Source organism: Oncorhynchus nerka, linkage group LG17 (assembly GCF_034236695.1).
Source record: "Oncorhynchus nerka isolate Pitt River linkage group LG17, Oner_Uvic_2.0, whole genome shotgun sequence".
In the NCBI taxonomy this organism is placed as follows: Eukaryota; Metazoa; Chordata; class Actinopteri; order Salmoniformes; family Salmonidae; genus Oncorhynchus; species Oncorhynchus nerka.
The window spans coordinates 33175464-33201098 of NC_088412.1; the positions used below are offsets into that span (position 1 = coordinate 33175464).

General features: G+C 44.7%; 1 protein-coding gene across 1 annotated transcript in view; it reads right to left on the reverse strand.

Annotated features, from left to right (window-relative positions):
* The window catches only part of LOC115145167 (palladin-like), a 151299-nt gene that overhangs the window by 34445 nt on the left and 91219 nt on the right, over window positions 1–25635 (reverse strand). Inside the window, 2 exon segments of the mRNA XM_065003127.1 lie at window positions 12538–12573; window positions 23042–23384. Of these exon segments, the coding sequence (XP_064859199.1) occupies window positions 12538–12573; window positions 23042–23384 (379 nt within the window).

A 25635-nucleotide genomic window follows, 5' to 3' on the forward strand; every position in this document is an offset into this window, starting at 1 on the left:
CCAGCTCTCTGTAACCTAGAGGGCAACCAGTGGGTCCGTCTCCTCTATACCAGGTTTCTTGTAGGATGACAACGTCTGTATTTCTGATTTCTTTGGTGAAGTCCAGGTGCCTGCTCTTTAGGCCAAATGCAGGTGACCTCAGGCCTTGGATATTCCAGGATGAGATAGTGAAGGTTTTGTGTTCCATAAAGAGTCCAATGTTGTTAGTCGTGTGGTTTGGCGAGCAGAGCCTGCTGTGTGAGCAGAGTCTGCTGAGCATCTGGTACATGCCATTGCCTTTGGCTGGTGTAAGAGTGGGGGTTGGGCCTGTTTGCCTGCTCACGGCCTGGGCGTATATGTGTGACTTTCATGTTGAGGGCCTCTTTGCAGGAATGGGGTGCATGGGGGCAGGAGGGGCATAGGTCAGATCTGAGTGAGCCTAAATGGGGTGTGGGCATGGTTGACTTGGGGGGGTGTTGATTGGTTGGGGTGGGGGTGTGGATGTGGCTAGTGGTGCTGTGGTGTGGATGTAGGTCCTCTCTGTGTAGGTCCGGGGGGGGGTCGAGGTGGGCGAGTGTCTCTCTGGACTGGGCGGGGTGTCTGTTGATCTGTTGCTCCTGTGTGAGGTGTTGGAGCTGCAGTTGAGGGCGATGTCCTTTAGGGTCCGGGCGAAGGTGGGCACTGCTGCCTTGTACAGGTGGACCTGGTCGTAAAGGCTGTTCAAGTCCAGGGTGGAGTGGTGGGCCAGGTAGACTTTTGGTTTTGAGGCACAGTCACGGGAAATACTTGCGTTTACCTTGTGTATGGTAGCAGGGTGGCAGTATTTTTGTGGTAGCAGAGTGGAGATAACCACTTATGTGTTGGGGAAAGTAGAGGAAGCTTTTTCAATCACTCCCTTGAGTGCTGTGGCCACCCTTTCCTGCTGTGTTCTCAGCTCGTTTGTGCCTGTGTGTATTGTTATGTGGCTGGGTGACCTTAGTTGGTCCTCAGACAGAAGGTTTAGGACGCGCTGGGTGTTTGGACACCAGAGTTTAGACACTGTGTTTGGGAAAAAGTAAATTTTCTTGTATATATTTCCTGTTTGAGTCCATAAGAAGTACAATCTGTGGCTTGTGTATGTCCTCAGTGGGTGTGTGGTGGTCGTCAGGAGGGCTATCAGGGTAGCTGATGGGGGGGGGGGGAATATTCAGAGGGGGTGGGATCCCCTGGGCTTGGGGGTCTTCATTTGTCTGTCCTGCTGTGATGTCGAGGCTATGGTCAGGGTCTGGGGTAGACTGTTCTGTTGTGGTGTCGAGACTTTGGTCAGTGTGAGGTGGGCTGCTCTGCTGGCTTCTCTGCGGGGGTGGCCGGCCTTCTAATGGGTTGTTCTCTGTCACACTTCATTTTCATTGTTCTCACCTTCTACTCCAGCACTCTGATCCTCTCCTGTTGATGTTGTCTCACCACAGTCCAGAGTGTAGATATGTCTCTCTCCACCCTCAGCTCTGGTTGAGGGAGGCATTGTTGAGCTGGACTATGTTGTGTGCTGACTGGAGTGTGTTCACCGACAGTTCCAACTCCACCTGCCTTATCCTTCATTTTCAATGAGGGAGTAGTAGTGGGAGGTTGACTTTCCGCTTGGGGTTGCTCGTCTGTGGGGTTGTATAATGAAGAGGTCGGGTCTGACACGTTCGGGGTGGGGGTACCTTTCTCAAGTGAGAGCTTATCCTGCTGAGCTTTCTCTTTGATTATGTGAAAGTCCAGCTGAAACAGTTTGGGGTTGTCCTGTACAATTACTGTTCCAGACTTGTACAGGTTGACATTGAGTCCTCATTCTCTAGTATCCTGGAGTTTCCACCCATCGCTTACCCCCCCCCCCTTAACAGAGGGGTAGTGTGTTTCTATAGCACTGCACCATGCCAGGGGATCGTCTGTGTGGAATATTAAGTTGCTTATGTTCCCATTTTTCTAATAGTCAGCAAAAAGTGTCTCTTGAGTTTCCATTAGGAGCTTATTTTTGTACTCTTTTGGTGCCTTCTCATTTTTTTACATCCAGAGGAAACTGTATTGTAGTGACCTCTGAACAGAGGGAGGGGGCTTCAAAGGTCTCTGCATTTGGGTGGGGGAGGCTGTGAAACTCCCCTGCCATTGTTGCAGTCAATGGCTTTGACACCTCTCACTTCACACCTCAGTGCTAATTGAAGTTGCAGTCAGGTCTGTTTTATCCTAGCAAGTTTGGTAGCCTTAACTTACCATTAAGTCCTTATAAAGTAAATATATCATTGTAATGTATTTTTCTTCTTGGCTTTAAAAGTAGCTTCAGAATAAACATTACTCACTCAGTTCCAGGTTGGATGGTGTTTTCAGGTTACTGTTGTTTGTTTCACCACTCTCTCTCCACTGTCTCTATCTCACCACTTTCTCTCACCACTGTCTCTCTCTCACCACTCTCTCTCACCACTGTCTCTCTCTCACCACTCTCTATCTCACCACTTTCTTTCACCACTCTCTCTCACCACTCTCTCACCACTCTCTCTCCACTGTCTCTATCTCACCACTCTCTCTCACCACTCTCTCTCCACTGTCTCTATCTCACCACTCTCTCTCACCACTCTCTCTCCACTGTCTCTCTCTCACCACTCTCTCTCCACTGTCTCTATCTCACCACTCTCTTTCACCACTCTATTTCACCACTCTCTTTCACCACTCTCTCTCCACTGTCTCTATCTCACCACTCTCTTTCACCACTCTCTCTCTCTCTCTCTCTCTCTCTCTCTCTGCTCACCCTTATCCCTTTCTTCCATGCCCCTGCTGTGTTGTAAAGGCCAGCTCTAACCAATCAATCAATCAATCAATCAAATGTATTTATAAAGCACTTTTTACATCAGCAGATGTCACAAAGTGCAATACAGAAACCCAGCCTAAAACCCCAAACAGCAAGCAGACACAAAGTGCAATACAGAAACCCAGCCTAAAACCCCAAACAGCAAGCAATGCAGATGTAGCAGCACAGTAGCTAGGAAAAACTCCCTAGAAAGGCTATGAGGGGTGGCCAGTCCTCTTCTGGCTGTGCCGGGTGGAGATTATAACAGTACATGGCCAAGATGTTCAAACGTTCATAGATGACCAGCGGGGTAAACTAATAATAATCACAGTGGTTGTAGAGGGTGCAACGGGAGTAAATGTCAGTTAGCTTTTCATATCAACTATCTTCCTTATTTGGAAACCTGCTCCATTCCTTGCAGGTCACTCTAACCCAAATGGCCAATCCAGTGTCAAGCCACAGCTCTTTCAGCCAATCCTTCTGCTCGCCATGTCCTTTTAAGGACTGCCCACCTCAGGGGAAGTCTGGGGGTTGTTGAGGAACGATTTGCCTCCCTGCTTTCTATACTTAGTATCCTCTACTTTTACTCATTCTTTATCTTTCAAGAAAACTCCCTCTCTCTTTCTCTGGCTAGTTCTTTTTGTAGACACCCATTCACACTCCAGGTTCACATTTAGAGCAACAAATGTAGCCACTCAGAGAGCTGATAAACAACAACATTCTCACTTTGTTTTTTTTATCAACATTGGCATGACATTAATGAAATACCTCAAGTTGCAAATGAACGTCAGGACTGTCCTGAGCTTGCCAGGTAGCTGACGATGAAGAAACAGTGTTCTGTGTATGAACTCAGTTCCATATGTGCCTCTTTAACATACATGTTTCCCAGCTTTCCAGAAAACCCACACAAAGCCTCTACAAGAAAGTGATTGCTAAATACACCATTAGAGAGTTAATGAGTTACACCTCATAAACACAAGGCCTCTGTTGTGAGTACAGCTCTGAGTCACAGCACAGATATGTGACAAAGCCTGGCAGGCAGAGCAGTACGGTCCCACAAACACGACCCTGAACGCAACACAACCACAACCATAGAGCAGTACGGTCCCACAAACACGACCCTGAACGCAACACAACCACAACCATAGAGCAGTACGGTCCCACAAACACGACCCTGAACGTAACACAACCACAACCATAGAGCAGTACGGTCCCACAAACACGACCCTGAGCGTAACACAACCACAACCATAGACCAGTACGGTCCCACAAACACGACCCTGAACGCAACACAACCACAACCATAGAGCAGTACGGTCCCACAAACACGACCCTGAATGTAACACAACCACAACCATAGAGCAGTACGGTCCCACAAACACGACCCTGAATGTAACACAACCAAAGACACAAGACAAAGAGCAATACGGCACACAGACACGACCCCGAACGCAAGAGGTCGCAAGATCAACACAAAGCTCTGAATTTGACAGGCACGAACCATAGCTTCAACAATACCACATACGTATATTAAACACGTTGTTTGAGTCTACTGTATAAGCACAGTTGGAGAAGTAATGAACATTCCAAAGCATCAAAATCCAATCTGAGATGAACTCTTGAGTACAAAAAAACAAACAGTATCCAGGCACCTCTGTAAACAGTTTATGTGTATTTGTGTATGTGTGTATTTGTGTATGTGTGTATTTGTGTATGTGTGTATTTGTGTATGTGCGTGAGTGAGAAATAGCGCCGGGGAAGAACGTGGAGTGTGGCCTTCAGTTTGTTCCAGTTATCCACTGTTACCCTGACGATGATGACCTCAGAGAGGGTTAAAAAGGTTGAGGAGTGGGACACAATCATTTCATCTCTGTGGTATGACAATTATGCCGCTGGCATGGGTTTGAATGACACTGGGTCAATCCATAAGCAATATATAGCAAATGAAAGGGGATTAGTAGCTTCCTCATCTCTACCACTCTGCAGGCTTAACACACATACACACACGGTGTCACCTACAGCCAAGCAGGCTGTTGTTCTAAGCTCCTGCATGTTTGGGATTGTTAGCCCAGTGTGTGTGCGTGACACACATTTTAGTCAGGAATAGAGTTCCCTGAAGCCATGAGGGGGAGGGTTACCACATGGTGAGGTTGTGACCCCATACGCAGCCATTTACTAGCAGCATTTTAACACATAATAGTCACCTTTGACCTCTGACCCCTAAAAGATAATTGTTGTACACTGTCTGCCATGTGGCTCCAGCAGAGCCGACACCTTTCACTTCCTGCTCCCTGGACACAAAAGGACAGAACATGACTTTGTATTGTTCTGTGATTTCAGCTGTTTACAAAACCAAATACTCTCTCTCTCTCTCTCTCTCTCTCTCTCTCATTGTGACTCAGTGTGCTTGTGGTAGGTCTCTCAGGGTGGAGGCTGTGACAGATCAGTCTGGAACAGTGAGGATTAACACAGCTGTCTGAACACGATGACCCTCTCACCCTAACCCTGCGGGGGTTCTGAGAGGCACCACAGCATCACTTCCTCGTCACTGTGACGACAGACCCACTTTGCCACATCATGATCTCATGATCAACAGCCTGTTTTTAGACTCACCAGAAGGAACTCAACTTGAACCAGAACTCAACCACATTTCAAGTAGTCCCCAATCAAGGACTGCGTTGTGAAGGTTACTGGTTTTGTTATGTAATGTTTTTAAGTTTAGATTGTGAGCGGGTTATGACAAGGCAAAGTTGAGGTTGTGTAAACTGCTGATCTGTGCTTGACTCCTCTGCTCTTCACGATCTGTAATCCTCACATAATCTGGGGCAATCAGGAAGATGGAGCCAGGTGGAGATTCTCACAGAGGGTTTGCCAGCGAGGGCTCAGCGGTAGATGAAAAGAAGGTCGTTTCTAAAATGGATACGTGCAAGATAACTATTTCAACTGTCATGTTTTGATTCCCTGTCTTATGAAACAGTGATTAAGATATCAAATGTTTCGCAGGATAATTGCAGCTTGTGTGTTTGACGACGCCCACCCACAGATTATATCCCAACACGTAATCTAATGTTGTGCGACCGTGATCACAGTCAGTACCACAGTCCCACCTCACTGCCTCCTTCACTGGACTCTTCGCTATGATCCTCTCCTCCGAAAACCTCACCCGACAGGGGTTTGGACTTCCCCTTCAGAGGCGGCCGCTTGAAAAGAATGTCCTTGGTGTTTCTGTACAAACATACGGTGTCATTATCTTTTGTGGACTTTGTTGGCATGTGAAAATAGTCCATGTTGACAGTAATCGACAGCACGGGAGTTAAGACATTGAAGATGTGCCACGCGGAATGTCAGGGAAAATCTGAGAGAACAGCTCCACTAACTGACTATCTGAATGCCTCTCCCACACAGTGTTTGTAGCTCTTACTAGCAAGGATATGGCATAATCCACAGCAGATGCAAACAGTTCATGTGAAATGTCACGCCGTAGCATGTATCAATACTAGAAAGTTGATACTAGACACCAATACCACTCACACTCCATCCGTCACAATGGACAGTACACATGCGACACACACGCACGCACGCACGCACGCACGCACACACACACACACACACACACACACACACACACACACGCACACACACACGCACACACACACACGCACACACACACAGAGCAGATTGACAACTTCCAGATCAGTCCAGTGTGTGTCTTTATATGTGGTCACATGTGTCCAGGACTGAGCATACAGACTCTTCAAAATTGCAGCCCAGGTACCTCAAACTGATATCATAGCTCCCAGCTAAGTGATTTATGACCTGCCTCATGGCTACATACCCAACATTTACAGCTTAATACATACCCTTATACACCGCTGCAAGCCCTTGAGACCAAAAACCGACTCTCTCTCTCTCCCTTTTGGCTTTATTAGCATGGGAAACATATGTTAACATTGCCAAAGGAAGTGAAGTAGATAATATACAAAAGTGAAATAAACAATAAAAATGAACAGTAACCATTACACTCACAGAAGTTCCAAAAGAATAAAGACATTTCAAATGTCATATTATGACTATATACAGTGTTGTAACAATGTACCAATGGTTAAAGTACAAAAGGGGAAATAAATAAGCATAAATAAGGGTTATATTTACAATGGTGTTTGTTCTACACTGTTTGACCTTTTCTTGTGGCAACAGGTCACAAATCTTGCTGCTGTGATGGCACACTGGTATTTCACCCAGTAGATATGGGAGTTTATCAAAATCAGGTCACAAAATCTAACATGGCCATACATTGGACAGGAGGTTAGGAAGTGCAGCTCAGTTTCCACCTCATTTTGAGGACAGTGTGCACATAGCCTGTCTTCTCTTGAGAGCCAGGTCTGCCTACGGCAGCCTCTCTCAATAGCAAGGCTATGCTTACTGAGTCTGTACATAGTCAAAGCTTTCCTTAAGTTTGGGTCAGTCACAGTGGTCAGGTATTCTGCCACTGAATACTCTCTGTTTAGGGACAAATATCATTCAAGTATGCTCAGTTTTTTTGTTAATTATTTTCAATGTGTCAAGTAATTATCTTTTTGTTTTCTCATGATTTGGTTGGGTCTAATTGTGTTGCTGTCCTGGAGCTCGTTGGGGTGTGTTTGTGAACAGAGCCCCAGGACCAGCTTGCTTAGGGGACTCTTCTCCAGGTTCATCTCTCTGTGGATGATAGCTTTGTTGTGATAGCTTTGGAAGGTTTGGGAATCGCTTCCTTTTAGGTGGTTGTAGAATTGAACGGCTCTTTTCTGGATTTTGATAATTAGTGGGTATCGGCCTAATTCTGCTCTGCATGCATTATTTGGTGTTCTACACTGTACACAGATGATATCTTTGCAGAATTCTGCATGCAGTCTTAATTTTGTGTTTGTCCCATTTTGTGAAGTCTTGGTTGGTGTGCGGACCCCAGACCTCACAACCATAAAGGGCAATGGGTTCTATAACTGATTCAAGTATTTTTATCCAGATCCTAATTGGTATGTTGAATTTTATGTTCCTTTTAATGGCGTAGAAGGCCCTTCTTGCCTTGTCTCTCAGATCGTTCACAGATTTGTGGAAGTTACCTGTGGTGCTGATGTTTAGGCCAAGGTATGTATAGTTCTTTGTGTGCTCGAGGGCAATGGTGTCTAGATGATTTGTATTTGTGGTCCTGGCAACTGGACCTTTTTTGGAACACCATTATTTTGGTCTTACTGAGATTTACTGTCAGGACCCAAGGGTGGCAGAATCTGTGCATAATATATAGGTGCTGTTACAGGCCCTCCTTGGTTGGTGACAGAAGCCCCAGATCATCAGCAAACAGTAGACATTTGACTTCAGATTCTAGTAGGGTGAGGCCAGGAGCTGCAGACTTTTCTAGTGCCCTCGCCAATTGGTTGATATATATGTTGAAGAGGGTGGGACTTAAGCTGCCTCCCTGTCTTACCCCAAGGCCCTGTAGGAAGAAATGTGTGTTTTTTGCCTATTTTAACTGCACACTTGTTGTTTGTGTACACAGATTTTATAATGTTGTATGTTTTTCACCCAACACCACTTTCCATCCATTTGTATAGCTGGCCCTCATGCCTAATTGAGTCAAATGCTTTTTTGAAATCAACAAAGCATGAGAAGACTTTGCCTTTGTTTTGGTTTATTTGTTTGTCAATTAGGGTGTGCAGGGTGAAGACGTGGTCTGTCGTACGATAATTTGGTAAAAAGCCAATTTGACATTTGCTCAGTACATTGTTTTCACTGAGGAAATGTACGAGTCTGCTGTTAATGATAATGCAGAGGACTTTCCCAAGGTTTCTGTTGACGCATATCCCATGGTAGTTATTGGGGTCAAATTTGTCTCCACTTTTGAAGATTGGGGTGATCAGTCCTTGGTTCCAAATATTGGGGAAGATGCCAGAGCTAAAAATGCTCATAAAGAGTTTTAGTATAGCCAATTGGAATTTGTTGTCTATATATTTGATAATTTCACTGAGGATACCATCAACACCACAGGCCTTTTTTAGGTTGGAGGGTTTTTATTTTGTCCTGTAGCTCATTCAAGGTAATTGGAGAATCCAATGGGTTCTGGTAGTCTTTAATAGGTGATTCTAAGATTTGTATTTGATCAGATTTCTGACGTGCTGTTCCTTATTTTCCCGTAGTGTATTTCTGTATTATTTTAGTGATTCACCATAGTGAAGGTGTAGGCTCAGGTTTTCTGGGTCTCTATGTTTTTGGTTGGATAGGTTTCTCAATTTCTTTCTTAGGTTTTTGCATTCTTCATCAAACCATTTGTCATTGTTGTTAATTTTCTTAGGTTGTCTGCTTGACATTTATAGATTTAATAGGGAGAGGTCAAATATACTGTTTAGGTTTTATACTGCTAAGTTTACACCTTCACTATTACAGTAAAACATTTTGTCCAGGAAGTTGTCTAGAAGTGATTTAATTTTATTTTGCCTAATTGTTTTTTGGTAGATTTCCACACTACTTTACTTCCATCTATAGCATTTCTTAATATTATTCAAATCCTTTGGCTTTGATGCCTCATGATTGAGCATAGTAGCCTGTTCAAGTAGAGTGTGATTTTGCTGGGATTTGATAGGGTTGTCAGTGGACTGACTGTGAACTCTGGGTTGAGGTCAGTGATAAAGTAGTCTACAGTACGACTGCCAAGACATGAGCTATAGGTGTACCTACCGCAGTAGCCCCCTCAAAGCCTACCGACAGAGCTGTAGGAGTTGTTACCATTTTTGTTGGTTATGTTGTTGCTGTCACCTCCAGGTAGGTGTTTGTCCCCCTGTGTGCTGAGGGTGTCGGGTTCTTGTCCAGTTCTGTCATTTAGGTCGCCACAGACTAGTACATGTCCCTGGGCCTGGAAATTGTTGATCTCCCCTCTAGGATGGAGAAGCTGTCATTGGTAAAGTATTTTTTATTTTTTTATTTCACCTTTATTTAACCAGGTAGGCTAGTTGAGAACAAGTTCTCATTTGCAACTGCGACCTGGCCAAGATAAAGCATAGCAGTGTGAACAGACAACACAGAGTTACACATGGAATAAACAATTAACAAGTCAATAACACAGTAGAAAAAAAATGGGCAGTCTATATACAATGTGTGCAAAAGGCATGAGGAGGTAGGCGAATAATACAATTTTGCAGATTAACACTGGGGTGATAAATGATCAGATGGTCATGTACAGGTAGAGATATTGGTGTGCAAAAGAGCAGAAAAGTAAATAAATAAATAAAAAAAACAGTATGGGAATGAGGTAGGTGAAAATGGGTGGGCTATTTACCAATAGACTATGTACAGCTGCAGCGATCGGTTAGCTGCTCGGATAGCTGATGTTTGAAGTTGGTGAGGGAGATTAAAAGTCTCCAACTTCAGCGATTTTTGCAGTTCGTTCCAGTCACAGGCAGCAGAGTACTGGAACGAAAGGCGGCCAAATGAGGTGTTGGCTTTAGGGATGATCAGTGAGATACACCTGCTGGAGCGTGTGCTACAGATGGGTGTTGCCATCGTGACCAGTGAACTGAGATAAGGCGGAGCTTTACCTAGCATGGACTTGTAGATGACCTGGAGCCAATGGGTCTGGCGACGAATATGTAGCGAGGGCCAGCCGACTAGAGCATACAAGTCGCAGTGGTGGGTGGTATAAGGTGCTTTGGTGACAAAACGGATGGCACTATGATAGACTGCATCCAGTTTGCTGAGTAGAGTGTTGGAAGCCATTTTGTAGATGACATCGCCGAAATCGAGGATCGGTAGGATAGTCAGTTTTACTAGGGTAAGCTTGGCGGCGTGAGTGAAGGAGGCTTTGTTGCGGAATAGAAAGCCGACTCTTGATTTGATTTTCGATTGGAGATGTTTGATGTGAGTCTGGAAGGAGAGTTTGCAGTCTAGCCAGACACCTAGGTATGGGGATTCTAGTGGAGGGATATAGGTAGCACACAGGAGGATTCTTTTCTGTTGTGATCATTTCCTTATTCATTTCTAGCCAGATGTAAAATGTTCCTATCTTGACTAATTTAATCGAGTGGGTTAGGTCTGCTCTATATTAAATTAGCATACCCCCTGAGTCTCCTCCCTGTTTCACCTGGTAGTTTGGTGGATGGGACTACCAGCTCTCTGTAACCGAGAGGGCAAAAAGTGGGGTTGTCTCCTTTATACCATGTTTCTTGTAGGATGACAATGTCTGTATTTCCAATTTCTTAAAAAAGTTTGGGTTACAGCTATTTATGCCAAAGGCAGATGACCTCAGACTTTGTATATTCCAGGACGAGATAGTAAAAGCTTTGTGTTCCATAGTGTCTAGTGTTGTTTTTGTGTGATTTAGTCTTTCTCTCTCTATCCCCCCTCTCCCTCCCTCTTTCAACACTAGGCCAATGTTCCGATCCTAACAGCCAACCTGTGGCCTCTCCCCTAAGAGCTTCCTCTGATTCTTCCACCAGGTCTGGCAACACCAGTCACATCAGTCACATCAGCCATCAGAACCACGCACTGACTGACTGACTGACTGAATGACCCAACTCCCTCTTCCTCCAGTAAACAGTCACAGTGCAGACAGACAGCAGGCATGTTTTCCCAGATCAGGTCTCCTGCGGTCACCTTAGCCTGCCAAGTCATTCAGCCACTTCCTCTCCACAGCCCAGCTCTGTTAATGCAGTTCTGAGATAGCGTCGACAGGAGCGCTTTCAGTAACACTACTAATCAAGGTACCGTCCCACAGATCCATAGCTAAGAGGCCAAGGCAATGTGACACATTAATAACAGGTGTAGGTCTATGTAATGGTTGAGATGCATGGATGCAACAGTACTGTACATCCTCTTAGGCCATCACTAAAACACATTTCTTCCCTCTGAATACAATACAGCCGTTGAAGCAGAACAAGACTGTAATCGTCGTTGGTCCGGTCTATTGAAAACATCAGTTAAAACAGACACCTGTTATGACATCAGTCAAAACAGACACCCAGACACCTTATTGGCTGCAGTGAAATGAGATCCATTGCATGATAGAGTTTCGTTTCACATGGAGAGATGTAGAGCCAAGACAGTAGGGTCATAGTTTCCATTCAGTCCCCATTGGATTCACGGCAATTTCACTAAACTACTCAATGCCAAACTCAATTAAAGTTACATTGGAGTCCTCAAATCAAATCCAGCAAATATAAAAACCGACTTTTACACCAGAGGCAGTAAAAGTCACACAGCAGGATCCCTTTTCAAAGGCAACAGACAGACACTGTAGAACCACCGCCTCAACATTGTGCAACAGCATGCCGTTTAAAGACCATGGAAAAAACTTTAAAAGGTAACAGGAACGTGTGCAGGAGAACAAATGAGAGGCGGTGACCCTTGCCGTGAGGTCAGAGGTTAAAGATCAAGAGTGGCCGGTGCTTTAGTCTGTCAGCCAACACTTTTACAGGTCACCAGGGGACAGAGAAGGATCTAAGCTCGGGTACGGCACAACGCAGTACACTGTGCCGGGAGATAACTGTTTTAGGCAGCCTGTCCATGTCATTACTCTGGAAAAACTCAGTCAAGGAAGCAGCTTTACGGAGATCCTGCTATTTGCCGAAACTCAATCCGGGACACAGCGCAAAATATAGCGAAACAATGTAAATGTGTCAACACGTCGTTCTGATCCCAGCTTTACTCAAACAACAGGGCTCCGTTCACATCACGCCCAGAGAGCCTCACCCAGACCAGACCCAGACCAGACCAACCTTTCTGTTGTTTACCTGTCAGTGTCTGTCTCCTCCTCTATACCCGCCGCTCTGGAAGCATAGAGGACAACGTCAACATTTAGTAAGTGTTACAGAGACATGCATCCAAAAGGGGGATTCAGAAACTCAACGCAACAATGCACATGCGATGTACAAAGCACAGAGCATGAGCCCTACATAACATTCATGCATCACATGCGCCCAGTCTTAGGCCACATCACAAATACGTCAGTCTCAGACCCCATCGCGACTATAACGTCCCTCCTCACTAATGCACAAGACATATATCATGCCTGAACCACTAAATCAACTTAACCAAGATCAGAAGCTTCATACAATTCCATCTATAGACAGACCTGACTGAGCAACAGCAAGTAGCAACGCGCATGCCCCGCCCACCTGTGGAGCGGCCTTTTTCAGCCATCTACTTCCTGTGTTTGAGGGTTGCAAAATCCACTTCAATCTCTCTGGATTAACTGCTTTCATTTGACTCCTAAGACTTCCTTTATACTCTTGCCTGTTGTTTTCACCCGTTAATGTTACGACCGCGGAAATGTTTAATGACCTGTCAGACACACCCCGGTAATGGCTGAAATGGGCTCAATGGAATACGTTGTGTTACCTTCGTCTGGGATTTAACGCACCGTCTCGACAGTTACCTCACAAGAAAGAGAACTTCATTTTGATGTGTGTTGATTTTTGGTGGAATTGAAAAAAGTTTGAATTTAATACTGTTTTGGTAAACAGAAATGTTTACAAATTAGATGTGCTGAAATGAAAGCAACTCCCGAAAATGAACACTCTGATTATAGTGATTTTATGTCTGATCTCACAAACAATGTAAAGTATGTGTAGATAGGTGTAATCTAGAGCCAGGCGTGTTGACTATTAATCCAATTTTACCCTGCTATTTGTTTCAAGACGCTTTGTGTTGTAGTCGCGACAGACAAAGATATATAATTAAGCAAACTTTACTAGGCATGTTGTCAAACAGCACATCCAGTACATGAATAATGTAAGTAACAATTGGCTTCCGTTTCCTGTGTAACATTAACATTGCTACATGTTCTCTTTTCTTTTTTTTTACAACAAAAGCAGACTCTACCTAACTTTGGCTTGTAGTCCATGCCTGTAGTAAACTGGAATGTGAACTGAATGTTTGTTTAATGTCTCTGACTGTCCATTACATTATTATTATTATTTTTACCTTCACACAAAGTCTTTCAGGTGTATAGGTCTTTCGGATGGCCCTACCAGACCTTGTGTGGGGAGTGTTGATTACACCAGGAGGTGCTTGACCTGAGATGTTAGGATCTTCTTGCTGAGGTGCAGCGTTCACCTCTAGGTTGTGTTCAGCACCCTGCTGGGCGTCAGCTGGTGCTCTGTTTACTGGCTCTGTGCCAGGCTCTTCAACAGTGGGGAAGTCCTCCTCTATTTCTCTGCTCTTCCTCAGGTGTCGCATGTTCCTCCTGAAGACGTGTTCCTGTTCTGTCTTCACCCCGTAGGACATTTGCTCCACAGGTCTGACTACTGTGGCCCTCTGCCACCACTGTTTCTGTCCTGTGAGTGGCTGAACTCTCACCCTGTCATCTCGTTGCAGCTCCGTGAGGTCCTTAACCAGAGGTGTCGTAGTACTTTGCCTGTCTCTGCTGCCTTTCTTTGAACTTCTCCGGCTGACAGTTTGCCATCACCGGTCCCAGAAGATTTTCGTTCATTATAAATAGTGTCTTTGTACGTCTTCCCATGAGCGCCATGGCAGGGCTGCTGTCTGTTCCTTGTGAAGGGTTTTTCTGTGATCCAGCAGGGCCAGGTATGGGTCAGCACCGGCTCTCTTTGCTTTTGCCATCAGTCTTTTGGCTGTTTTCACTGCCGATTCCACTTTCCCATTGCTTTGCTGGTATCCTAGAGATGATGTTTTGTGTGTAAAGTCCCAAGCCTTGCCGAAACTTTGGAACTCGTCTGAAGCGAACTAGGGACCATTGTCTGAGTAAAGGATGTCAGGTATCCCACAGTGTGCAATCCTTGTGACAGGGTTTTCGAATGACCGTTTTCGACTGTGTGTTCTCCAAATGGTCCCAGAAGTTGAAGAGATAATCAACTGTGACCATGTAGTCTCTGTTGTTGAACTGGAACAGGTCAGTCCTTATTTTTTCCAAGGGACGCTTTGATGCTTCGTGTGGCCTCAGCGTCTCTTTCTGCTGCTTCACACCCCATGCAGTGCAGGTGCTACATTGTGTCATTGTAACGAATACTCTGTGAGAAAAAGACGTAGATTCACGAGCAGACCACGGCAGATGTTTATTAAGCCTTCGCAGAAGGCATGAATCGTGGTCACAGGCAGGCAATGGTCAAACACAGGTAGGCAGTCAAAAACAAAAAATACCTCATAACCATACAAACTAAATAGGGAGCTGATGAGACCAGGCGAGAAACCAACACAGGTGAACAAAAATGAAAGACTGGGCTACATTCCAGAACACAAAGAAAAATAACACAAGGTTGCCTAAGAAAAGAAAAGCAGAACCTTACAGACATGTATGTTGTCAGCTGTGCATTCATGCCCAGCCAGTAGACACACTCGCAAACTCTTCCCAGATTCCTATGTGTGAGGAATGGATTCTCTGCATTATCTCCTACCTGAGGACAGTAGGTACAACGACTCGCTCACCTCTAAAGATAACTCCATTTTGCACACTCAGCTCATCTCTGTTGTGAAAATGCATGGCTATTTCCAAGGGTACATGTTCTTTCACTTCAGGCCACCCCTGCAGTATCACATGTTTCAGTGTCTGGAGCTGGAGCTTTTGATCTGACTGCACTTCCACAGTTCATCCATATGTGAGTTGGTGGAACCTCTCAATGCCAAACACCACTGCAAGCAGCTCCTTCTCTATCTGTGCATACCATTTTTCAGTCTCTGTCTGGGCTCTTCTGGCGTATGCTATTGGTTGTCCTCTCTGCATCAATGCTGCTCCTAACCCACTCTTTGAAGCATCACATTGTAGTACACGCTGCTCTGTTGGGTTGTAGTATTTAAGCACAGGGGTCTGTGCAATGGTATCCCTGATTTTATTGAAAGCCTGCTCATGTCTCTCTGACCACTCCCACAGTGAGTCCTTGTGTGTTAGCTGTCGCAGTGGCTCGCAGAGCTCCGTGGTGTGGCTGCAGAACTTGGCTAAGTATTTGACCATGCCCAGGAAGCGCTGCATCCCCTGCACATCTGCAGGCCTAGGCATCTGTCTGATGGCTGTCACTTTTCCTGGGTCCACTTTAACCCCTCTGATGTTAGCAGGTGGCCAATGTAGGGCACTTCCTTCAGCCTGAGCTGCAGCTTCTCTGGATTCAGCTTGATATTGAGCTTCCTGCATCTGTCCAGGAGCATTCTCAGGTTTTTGAAATGGTCCAGAGTCGCCGCTTCACTGTTGTCTCCTTCGCCCACAATCAGGATGTCATCTGCAATGATTTTGACTCCTGGAAGACCTTACATTGCCTGGTTCAACTTCCTCTGAAAGGTCTCTGGGGCTGGACTGATTCCCATTGGCATGCGCAGCCACCTGTAGCGTCACATGGGAGTAGAGAACACGGTGAGATAGCTGGATTCCTCCTCCAGTTCCACATGCCAAAATCCGTTTTTTTACATCACAAACAGAGAACACGCGTGCTCTGTTCAGATCTGGCAGCACGTCTTCAATAGTGGGAAGTGGGTAATGGCTCCTCTTGAGCGCCTTGTTGAGAGGTTTTGGATCAAGACACACTCTTAGTTACCCAGACGGTTTCTTCACTAAGATCAGGCTGCTAATCCAATCTGTGCTTTTTTCAACTGCTTTTATCATCCTTCTTTTCTCTAGACCACTGAGCTCCTATTTGAGTGGTTTATATAGCGCTACTGGCACTCTTCTCTTCGGCAGCTGGACGGGCTCCACTCGCTCATCCCCTTCCAGCTTCAGTTTGTTGAGGAAGCGTCCATCTCCCTGGAATACATCAGAGTAGTCCTGTTTAATTGGCTCTTTAGTCCAGGATCCTGTTGTTTTCTCGATGGCCAGAATGTTGTGGTGCTGCACAGTAATCAACTCCATTGCCTGGATAGCTTTACTGCCTAGAATGGGCCTGAGCACGTTCTTGTTGGCAACAATCAACTCAACTCGGTAGGTTTTCTTATTGCATGAATTGATCACTTTAAGTGTGCACTTCCCCAGTGGCGTCAGAGTGTTCTTGTTATACATCACCAATACCTGACTGTAGGGCTCTAGGTGACTGTCTTTTGTCAGGGATAACATTACAACTAGCACCACAATCTAGCTGAAATCTGACTGACTTGTCAGCCGCATTGGGGTCTGTGGTTTTCTCCTGCACCACGTTGATGCTCTCTGACTTTGGCCCTAGTGTGATGCAGAGAACATCCTCACCGCTCTCTGAGTCAGAGGGTCTCACAAATCTCTCTGCCTTTTTCGCAAATGAGATAATATAGTAGCTTCACTTTGTAGTCATCAGGTTTTTCTCCCATTGTAAGAGCCATGTACAAATTGAATTCCTCTTTACATCTTTTCCAGGTCAGTGCTAAATTACAATCATCAAAGTCTATGTTTCCAGGAGGTTTAGCGATAGCCAGCTAAAGTTTAACGATAGCCAGCTAACGTTGGCGTTCGGCACGATGACTAGCTTGTAAACGCATGTTTCAATATGCTTTGTGTTGTAGTCACGACAGACAAAGGTATATAATTAAGCAAACTTTACTAGGCATGTTGTCAACCAGCACATGAATAAGGTAAGTAACAATTGGCTTCCGTTTCCTGTGTAACATCAATATGAGTAACCTCAATATTGCTACACTATTGACATGCTTGTTGAGGTATGCAGTGCAGGTAAATGCTGGAAGTGTGGACAGAGCCTGTGTTTGGTGTTTCCAGCCTGGTATATTCATGCAAATGAGGCACATATCATTTTCTTTCTTTAACAAAAAATATTTAAAAAAAATACCTGATACAGTGAGAAAATGTATATAAACTCAGCAAAAAAAGAAACGTCCTCTCACTGTCAACTGCGTTAATTGTCAGCAAATTAAATGTGTAAATATTTGTATGAACATAACAAGATTCAACAACTGAGACATAAACTAAACAAGTTCCACAGACATGTGACTAACAGAAATGGAATAATGTGTCCCTGAAAAAAGGGGGGGTCAAAATCAAAAGTAACAGTCAGTATCTGGTGTGGCCACCAGCTGCATTAAGTACTGCAGTGCATCTCCTCCTCATGGACTGCACCAGATTTGCCAGTTCTTGCTGTGAGATGTTACCCCGCTCTTCCACCAAGGCACCTGCAAGTTCCCGGACATTTCTGGGGGGAATGGCCTTAGCCCTCACCCTCCGGTCCAACAGGTCCCAGACATGCTCAATGGGATTGAGATCCGGGCTCTTGCTGGCCATGGCAGAACACTGACATTCCTGTCTTGCAGGAAATCACACACAGAATGAGCAGTATGGCTGGTGGCATTGTCATGCTGGAGGGTCATGTCAGGATGAGCCTGCAGGAAGGGTACCACATGAGGGAGGGGGATGTCTTCCCTGTAACGCACAGCGTTGAGATTGCCTGCAATGACAACAAGCTCAGTCCGATGATGCTGTGACAGACCATGACGGACCCTCCACCTCCAAATCAATCCCGCTCCAGAGTACAGGCCTCGTTGTAACTAGAGGTCGACCGATTAATCGGAATGGCCGATTAATTAGGGCCGATTTCAAGTTTTCATAACAATCAAAAATCGGTCATTTTGGACGCCGATTTTGCCGATTTGTATTATTATTAATATATATATTTTTTTTACACCTTTATTTAATCTTTATTTAACTAGGCAAGTCAGTTAAGAACACATTCTTATTTTCAATGACGGCCTAGGAACGGTGGGTTAACTGCCTTGTTCAGGGACAGAACGACAGATCTTTACCTTGTCAACTCAGGGATTCAATTTTGCAACCTTACAGTTAACTAGTCCAACGCTCTAACCACCTGCCTCACGAGGAGCCTGCCTGTTACGCGAATGCAGTAAGAAAGCCAAGGTAAGTTGCTAGCTAGCATTAAACTTAATCAATCATAATCACTAGTTATAACTACACATGGTTGATGATATTACTAGTTTATCTAGCGTGTTCTGCGTTGCATATAATCGATGCAGTGCACATTCGCGAAAAAGGACTGTCGTTGCTCCAACGTGTACCTAACCGTAAACACCAATGCCTTTCTTAAAATCATTACACAGAAGTATATATTTTTAAACCTGCATATTTAGCTAAAAGAAATCCAGGTTAGCAGGCAATATTAACCAGGTGAAATTGTGTCACTTCTCTTGCGTTCATTGCAGAGTCTGGGTATATGCAACAGTTTGGGCCACCTGGCTCATTCCAAAATAATTTGCCAGAATTTTACGTAATTATGACATACATTGAAGGTTGTGCAATGTAACAGGAATATTTAGACTGATGGATGCCACCCGTTAGATAAAATACGTAACGGTTCCGTATTTCACTGAAAGAATAAACATCTTGTTTTCGAGATGATAGTTTCCGAATTTGGCCATATTAATGACCTAAGGCTCGCATTTCCGTGTGTTATTATGTTATAATTAAGTCTATGATTTGATGGAGCAGTCTGACTGAGCGATGGTAGGCACCGGCAGGCTCATAAGCAGTCATTCAAACAGCACTTTCGTGCGTTTTGCCAGCAGCTCTGTTGTTTATGACTTCAAGCCTATCAACTCCCGAGATTAGGCTGGTGTAACGATGTGATGTGAAATAGCTAGCTAGTTAGCTGGGTGCGCGCTAATAGCGTTTCAAATGTCACTCGCTCTGAGACCTGGAGTAGTTGTTCCCCTTGCTCTGCATGGGTAACGCTGATTCGAGGGTGGCTGTTGTCGTTGTGTTCCTGGTTCGAGCCCAGGTAGGAGCGAGGAGAGGTGCGGAAGCTATACTGTTACACTGGCAATACTAAAGTGCCTATAAGAACATCCAATAGTCAAAGGTATATGAAATACAAATGGTATAGAGAGAAATAGTCCTATAGTTACTATAATAACTACAACCTAAAACTTCTTACCTGGGAATATTGAAGACTCATGTTAAAAGGAACCAACAGCTTTCATATGTTCTCATGTTCTGGGCAAGGAACTTAAACGTTAGCTTTCTTACATGGCACATATTGCGCTTTTACTTTCTTCTCCAACACTTTGTTTTTGCAATATTTAAACCAAATTGAACATGTTTCATATTTTATTTGAGGCTAAATGTATTTTATTGATGTAATATATGAAGTTAAAATAAGTGCTCATTCAGTATTGTTGAAATTGTCATTATTACAAATACATTTTAAAAATCGGGCCGATTAATCGGTATCAGCTTTTTTTTTGTCCTCCAATAATCGGTATCGGTATCGCCATTTGAAAAATCATATTCGGTCGACCTCTAGTTGTAACGCTCATTCCTTCAACGATAAACGCAAATCCAACCATCACCCCTGGTGAGACAAAACAGCGACTCGTCAGTGAAGAGCACTTTTTGCCAGTCCTGTCTGATCAAGCAACGGTGGGTTTGTGCCCATAGGCGACGTTGTTGCCAGTGATGTCTGGTGAGGACTTGCCTTACAATAGGCCTACAAGCCCTCAGTCCAGCTTCTCTCGGCCTATTGCGGACAGTCTGAGCACTGATGGAGGGTTTGTGCATTCCTGGTGTAACTCGGGGCAGTTGTTGTTGCCATCCTGTACCTCTTCCGCAGGTGTGATGTTCAGATGTACCGATCCTGTGCATATGTTGTTACACGTGGTCTGCCACTGCGAGGATGATCAGCTGTCCGTCCTGTCTCCCTGTAGCGCTGTCTTAGGCGTCTCACAGTACGGACATTGCAATTTATTGCCCTGGCCACATCTGCAGTCCTCATGCCTCCTTGCAGCGTGCCTAAGGCATGTTCACACAGATGAGCAGGGACCCTGGGCATCTTTCTTTTGGTGTTTTTCAGAGTCAGTAGAAAGGCCTCTTTAGTGTCCTACGTTTTCATAACTGTGACCTTAATAGCCTACCGTCTGTAAGCTGTTAGTGTCTTAATGACCGTTCCACAGGTGCATGTTCATTAATTGTTTATGGTTCACTGAACAAGCATGGGAAACAGTGTTTAAACCCTTTACAATGAAGATCTGTGAAGTTATTTGGATTTCTACGAATTATCTTTGAAAGACGGGGTCCTGAAAAAGGGACGTTTATTTTTTTGCTGAGTTTATGAGTGCATTGTATGATTTTCTTTTTTACATTTGACAATAAATTGAATCCCCACCAAAATCCCTGGGGCGTCATTTATCAATCATGCTTAGGCACACGTTTGTGCGTAAACCATGTGTGGAATCATTTCAAGTCAAATTCAATCAAATCTATTTCTAAAGCCCTTTTTACATCAGCCGATGTGAGATTTATCCATATGAATGTTTGCTTGAGAGTATGCGCACAGACATGACCATGCGTATGCACAGTGCAAGGTGGTGGAATAAGGGAACTGCTTGTCAAGGGTAGAATGGGGGAAATATGTATTGAAAATGTGTGAAATTGTGAGTTATAATTAAATAATTTTTCAATTTCATTGTATTTCCATTGTGATTTCATGCAACATATCTTGACATGCTATTTAATTAAACCACATCAGTGCATTTGTTACAATAATAATCCATATAAAGTACAGTCATTTGTTAAATGAGAGGTACGTGTGAAAGTGAAACCATTGTTGAAACACTATAAAAGACTGAGATAATGGGAAATCGAATGAGAGATGTCTGATCTTGCTCTTTTGGAAAATTTGGCAAATGTATTTCGCCTGAGAGCACGTTTTTAGAGACAGGTGGGACATTTTCTGCAGATTGTACCGATTGGCTCATCAGATATCGTTTCCATAAAAACTGTCTCATTGGATTTTTTTCAAGGATTTAAGACCTACTTTAAAAAGGCAAACACGTGCCCTTCCTGTGCACATCCAAGTGATATCCACCCTTGGGTTCTTGGCAACGGGCACTTTTCAGCGCGAGTTTGTCAATCGGCATCTCACAGCCCTCGATGAGCCAATGTTTGGGATGAAATCATCAGCAAAATGAACAGCAGCACTTACAATTTCTATACACCATTGTACAACAGGTTGATGTCAAGAGGTGTTTCTTTGCCATGATGCCATCATTGGGTTCCCAAATACGAACGGACCAATAGACTGCACCCACATCGCCATAAAATCACCATCCCAAAACGATTGAAACTATATTGAACAGAAAAGGTTTCCATTGTTTACGTAAAAGGTAAAAGGTTATGTGATGCGCAAAAAAGACGCTGCTGAATGTGGTGGCAACAATGTTAGCTTAGCGCTGAGGATGGACGGCTTAACGGTGAGTGTTGTCTACTCAGGTGAAGTATATTTGCCATTGCTAAAGCAACTTCATTGTCCTCATGGTCCTCTCTTTGTAGCTACAACTGAGCGAGCCAAATAAAACCTTTTGGCTGTACTCAATCTCTGACACTAGCACTTCTATTTCCATCTCTGACATCTCTGAAATGTTTTTATTTGTTTGGTTTTGAACAACGGTTGGTATTTATCAATGGTGATTGTTACGTGCGTAACAGTGATCTCCCATCGGTGTGCATATGACCCTTGTTAAATCACACTTTTCTATGTGGTAGTATTTTGAATAGTTTCTACTCTATATTGATCAATTAAGCCACTGAACGTTTAATTCAGTCAATATCTAATGGATTATATAAATCCTAAAAATGTGGATTATCTTTATCCATTTAAAAAAAATGTTGATGACCATTGCTACAGCAAGCCCTGCAACAGGGACAGTTCCAATTTGTTTTACCTTTATTTAACTAGGCAAGTCAGTTAAGAACAAATTCTTATTTACAATGACCGCCTACCAGCGAACAGTGGATTAACTGCTTTGTTCAGGGGCAGAATGACAGATTTTTTACCTCGTCAGCTCTGGGATACGATCCAGCAACCCTTTGGTTACTGGCCCAACGCTCTAACCCGCTAGGCTACCTGCCACCCCAAATAACAACATACAAAGACCATCAAAGCTCTACAGCCCTGTAACATCACAGACATCATACCCGCTGCCTACACTATAATACACACAGGGAGGCTACAGGGAGGCCACAGGGGGGCCATACAGACAGAGCAGGGGTCCTGGGCGTGCACACAGGAGTCACACAAAGACAATAGGAGCCATCCAACAGAACAGAAGCCATACAAACAGATCCGTTTTGAGCCGCAAAGCAGCTGCCAGCCAGGCCATCTCTGGCACACAAACACAGCACTGACATGGCACTGACACCATAAAGAGACTGGAATGCTTTTGTTCACAATGCTGGGATTCCCCTTTCAAAAGCTGAAAACACCCAGCTCCCTGATCAACAATCCAATCCCTTACTATGGGAATCATGATGCCGGCACAATCAGCCATCGTCTATGACTAGGGTGATGGCAGGATGGGTGTACTCACAGTTTGGGCTTGTTGGGCAGCGGAGGGGCTTCCTTCACCGGGGGTGGAGACATCTTGGCTGGGTCTAGGAAGTCTGGCCGGGGCTCTGGTGGAGGTAGGCCGGAGGAGGGCTGAGGCTGGCCCTCCATGTTGGGGTACATGTGGGAGTGTGGCAGGACTGACACACTGGGCCAGATCTCCAGCTCGTTGACATGGAAACCCTCTGCGCTGGCACTGGGTGGGATCTTGGGCGGTACCTCCAATAGGCTGATCTCTGTGGGCGGGGGTGGGGGGAAGGCCTGGGCATCCTCGAAGGCAGAGTCATCGCCGGATGCCACACCGTCCCTGTCCGATTCGTACACCGCTAGAGGGAGAGAGACCATGAGAGAGTAGAGGTTTACCCCAAGCAGAGCCCTACCCCCTCCTCTTCACAGTGCACTAGCATATCCTCCCCTCCCCTTTTCCTAACATAGTACACTAATATTACCTCCAGCAGAGCCCAGCTGACCCCCATCCTCACATACCCCACTAACATGGCAGCTCTAAATTAAGTTAGAATGCGATCTAAAGTAGCAGCTGTGTCTAGTCAGCCTGTTTGTCTTGAGGAGCTCTTGATGTAATCCCTGTTTATTTGGCCTGTGGATTTCTTCTGATTGCGTGGTGAACTGAGAGTACACAGAGAGAATAAACACTCCTCCCTTCTCCCACAGAGATATATAGTGCTCACGACCTAACTAGCCTATTTCTTCCTCCTCTCCTCCCCCTCTTCTTTTCTTCTCATCCTCATATAGATCAAAGATTATCCAGGATAATAAAGAGGACCAGAGGAAATACCACACAGGGATCCAGGTCGGAGCCAAAACCACTCGACCTCCCAGGCTGACTGCCTATTGGTAACCATTGACATGAACCAGAGGTACACGAGTCCTCGTCATTGAACCAGATGTCCAGTGCATTCGGAAAGTATTCAAACCCCTTGACTTTTTCAACATTTCGTTCCGTTACAGCCTTATTCCAAAATGGGTTAAATAAATAAAAATCCTCATCAATCTACACACAAGGCCCCATAATGACAAAGCGTTTTTAGAAATGTTTGCAAATGCATAAAACATTTAAAACAGAAATACCTTATTTACATAAGTATTCAGACCCTTTGCAACGAGACTCCAAATTGTGCTCAGGTGCATCCTGTTTCCATTGATCATCCTTGAGATGTTTCTACAACTTGATCGGAGTCCACCTGTGGTAAATTCAATTGATTGGACATGATTTGTAAAGGCACACAACTGTCAATGTAAGGTCCCACAGTTCACAGTGCATGTCAGAGCAAAAACCAAGCCATGAGGTCAAAGAAATTGTCCGTAGAGCTCCGAGACAGGATTGTGTTGAGGCACAGATCTGGGGAAGGCTACCAAAACATTTCTGAGGCATTGAAGGTCCCCAAGAACACAGTGGCCTCCATCATTCTTAAATTGAAGAAGTTTGGAACCACCAAGACTCTTCCTAGAGCTGGCCGCCAGGCCAAACTGAGCAATGGGAGGAGAAGGGCCTTGGACAGGAAGGTGACCAAGAACCCGATGGTCACTCTGACAAAGCTCCAGAGTTCCTCTGTGGAGATGGGAGAACCATCCAGAAGGACAACCAACTCTACAGCACTCCACCAATCAAGCATTTATTGTAGAGTGGCCAGACAGAAGCCACTCCTCAGTCAAAGGCACATGACAGCCCGCTTGGAGTTTGCCATAAGGCACCTAAAGTCTCTCAGACCATGAGAAACAATATTCTCTGGTCTAATGAAATCAAGATTGAACTCTTTGGCCTGAATGCCGAGCGTCACGTCTGGAGGAAACCTGGCACCATCCCTACGGTGAAGCATGGTGGTGGCAGCATCATGTTGTGGGGATATTTTTCAGCTGCAGGGACTGGGAGACTAGTCAGGATCAAGGGAATGATGAGCGGAGCAAAGTACAGAGAGATCCTTGATGAAAACCATCTCCAGAGCGCTGAGGACCTCAGACTGGGGTGAAGGTTTGCTTTCCAACAGGACAACAACCCTAAGCACACAGCCAAGACAATGCAGAAGTGGCTTCTTAACAAGTCTCTGAATGTCCTTGAGTGGCCCAACCAGAGCCTGGACTTGAACGCAATCTAACATCTCTGGAGAGACCTGAAAATAGCTGCGCAGCAACTCTCTCCATCCAAACTGACAGAGCTTGTGAGGATCTGCAGAGAAGAATGGTAGAAACTCCCCAAATACAGGTGTGCCAAACTTGTAGCGTCATACCCAAGAAGTACTGAGTAAAGGGTCTGAATACTTATGTAAACGTGATATTTCAGTTTGAGTTTTTTCCCCCCAAAATGTCTACAAACCTGTTTTTGCTTTGTCATTATGGGATAGTGTGTAGATTGATGAGCAAAAAAAACAATGTAATCAATTTTAGAATAAGGCTGTAGCGTAACAAAATGTGGAAAAAGTCAAAGGGTCTGAATACTTTCCCGAATGCGCTGTACAGTACCAAAACTCTGCATAAACACTGTGCAAACTACAACATTTAAAGTTGAAGTCAATTACACTAAAGGCAAATTCACCTATAAGCTGCTACAAGTTATACAAA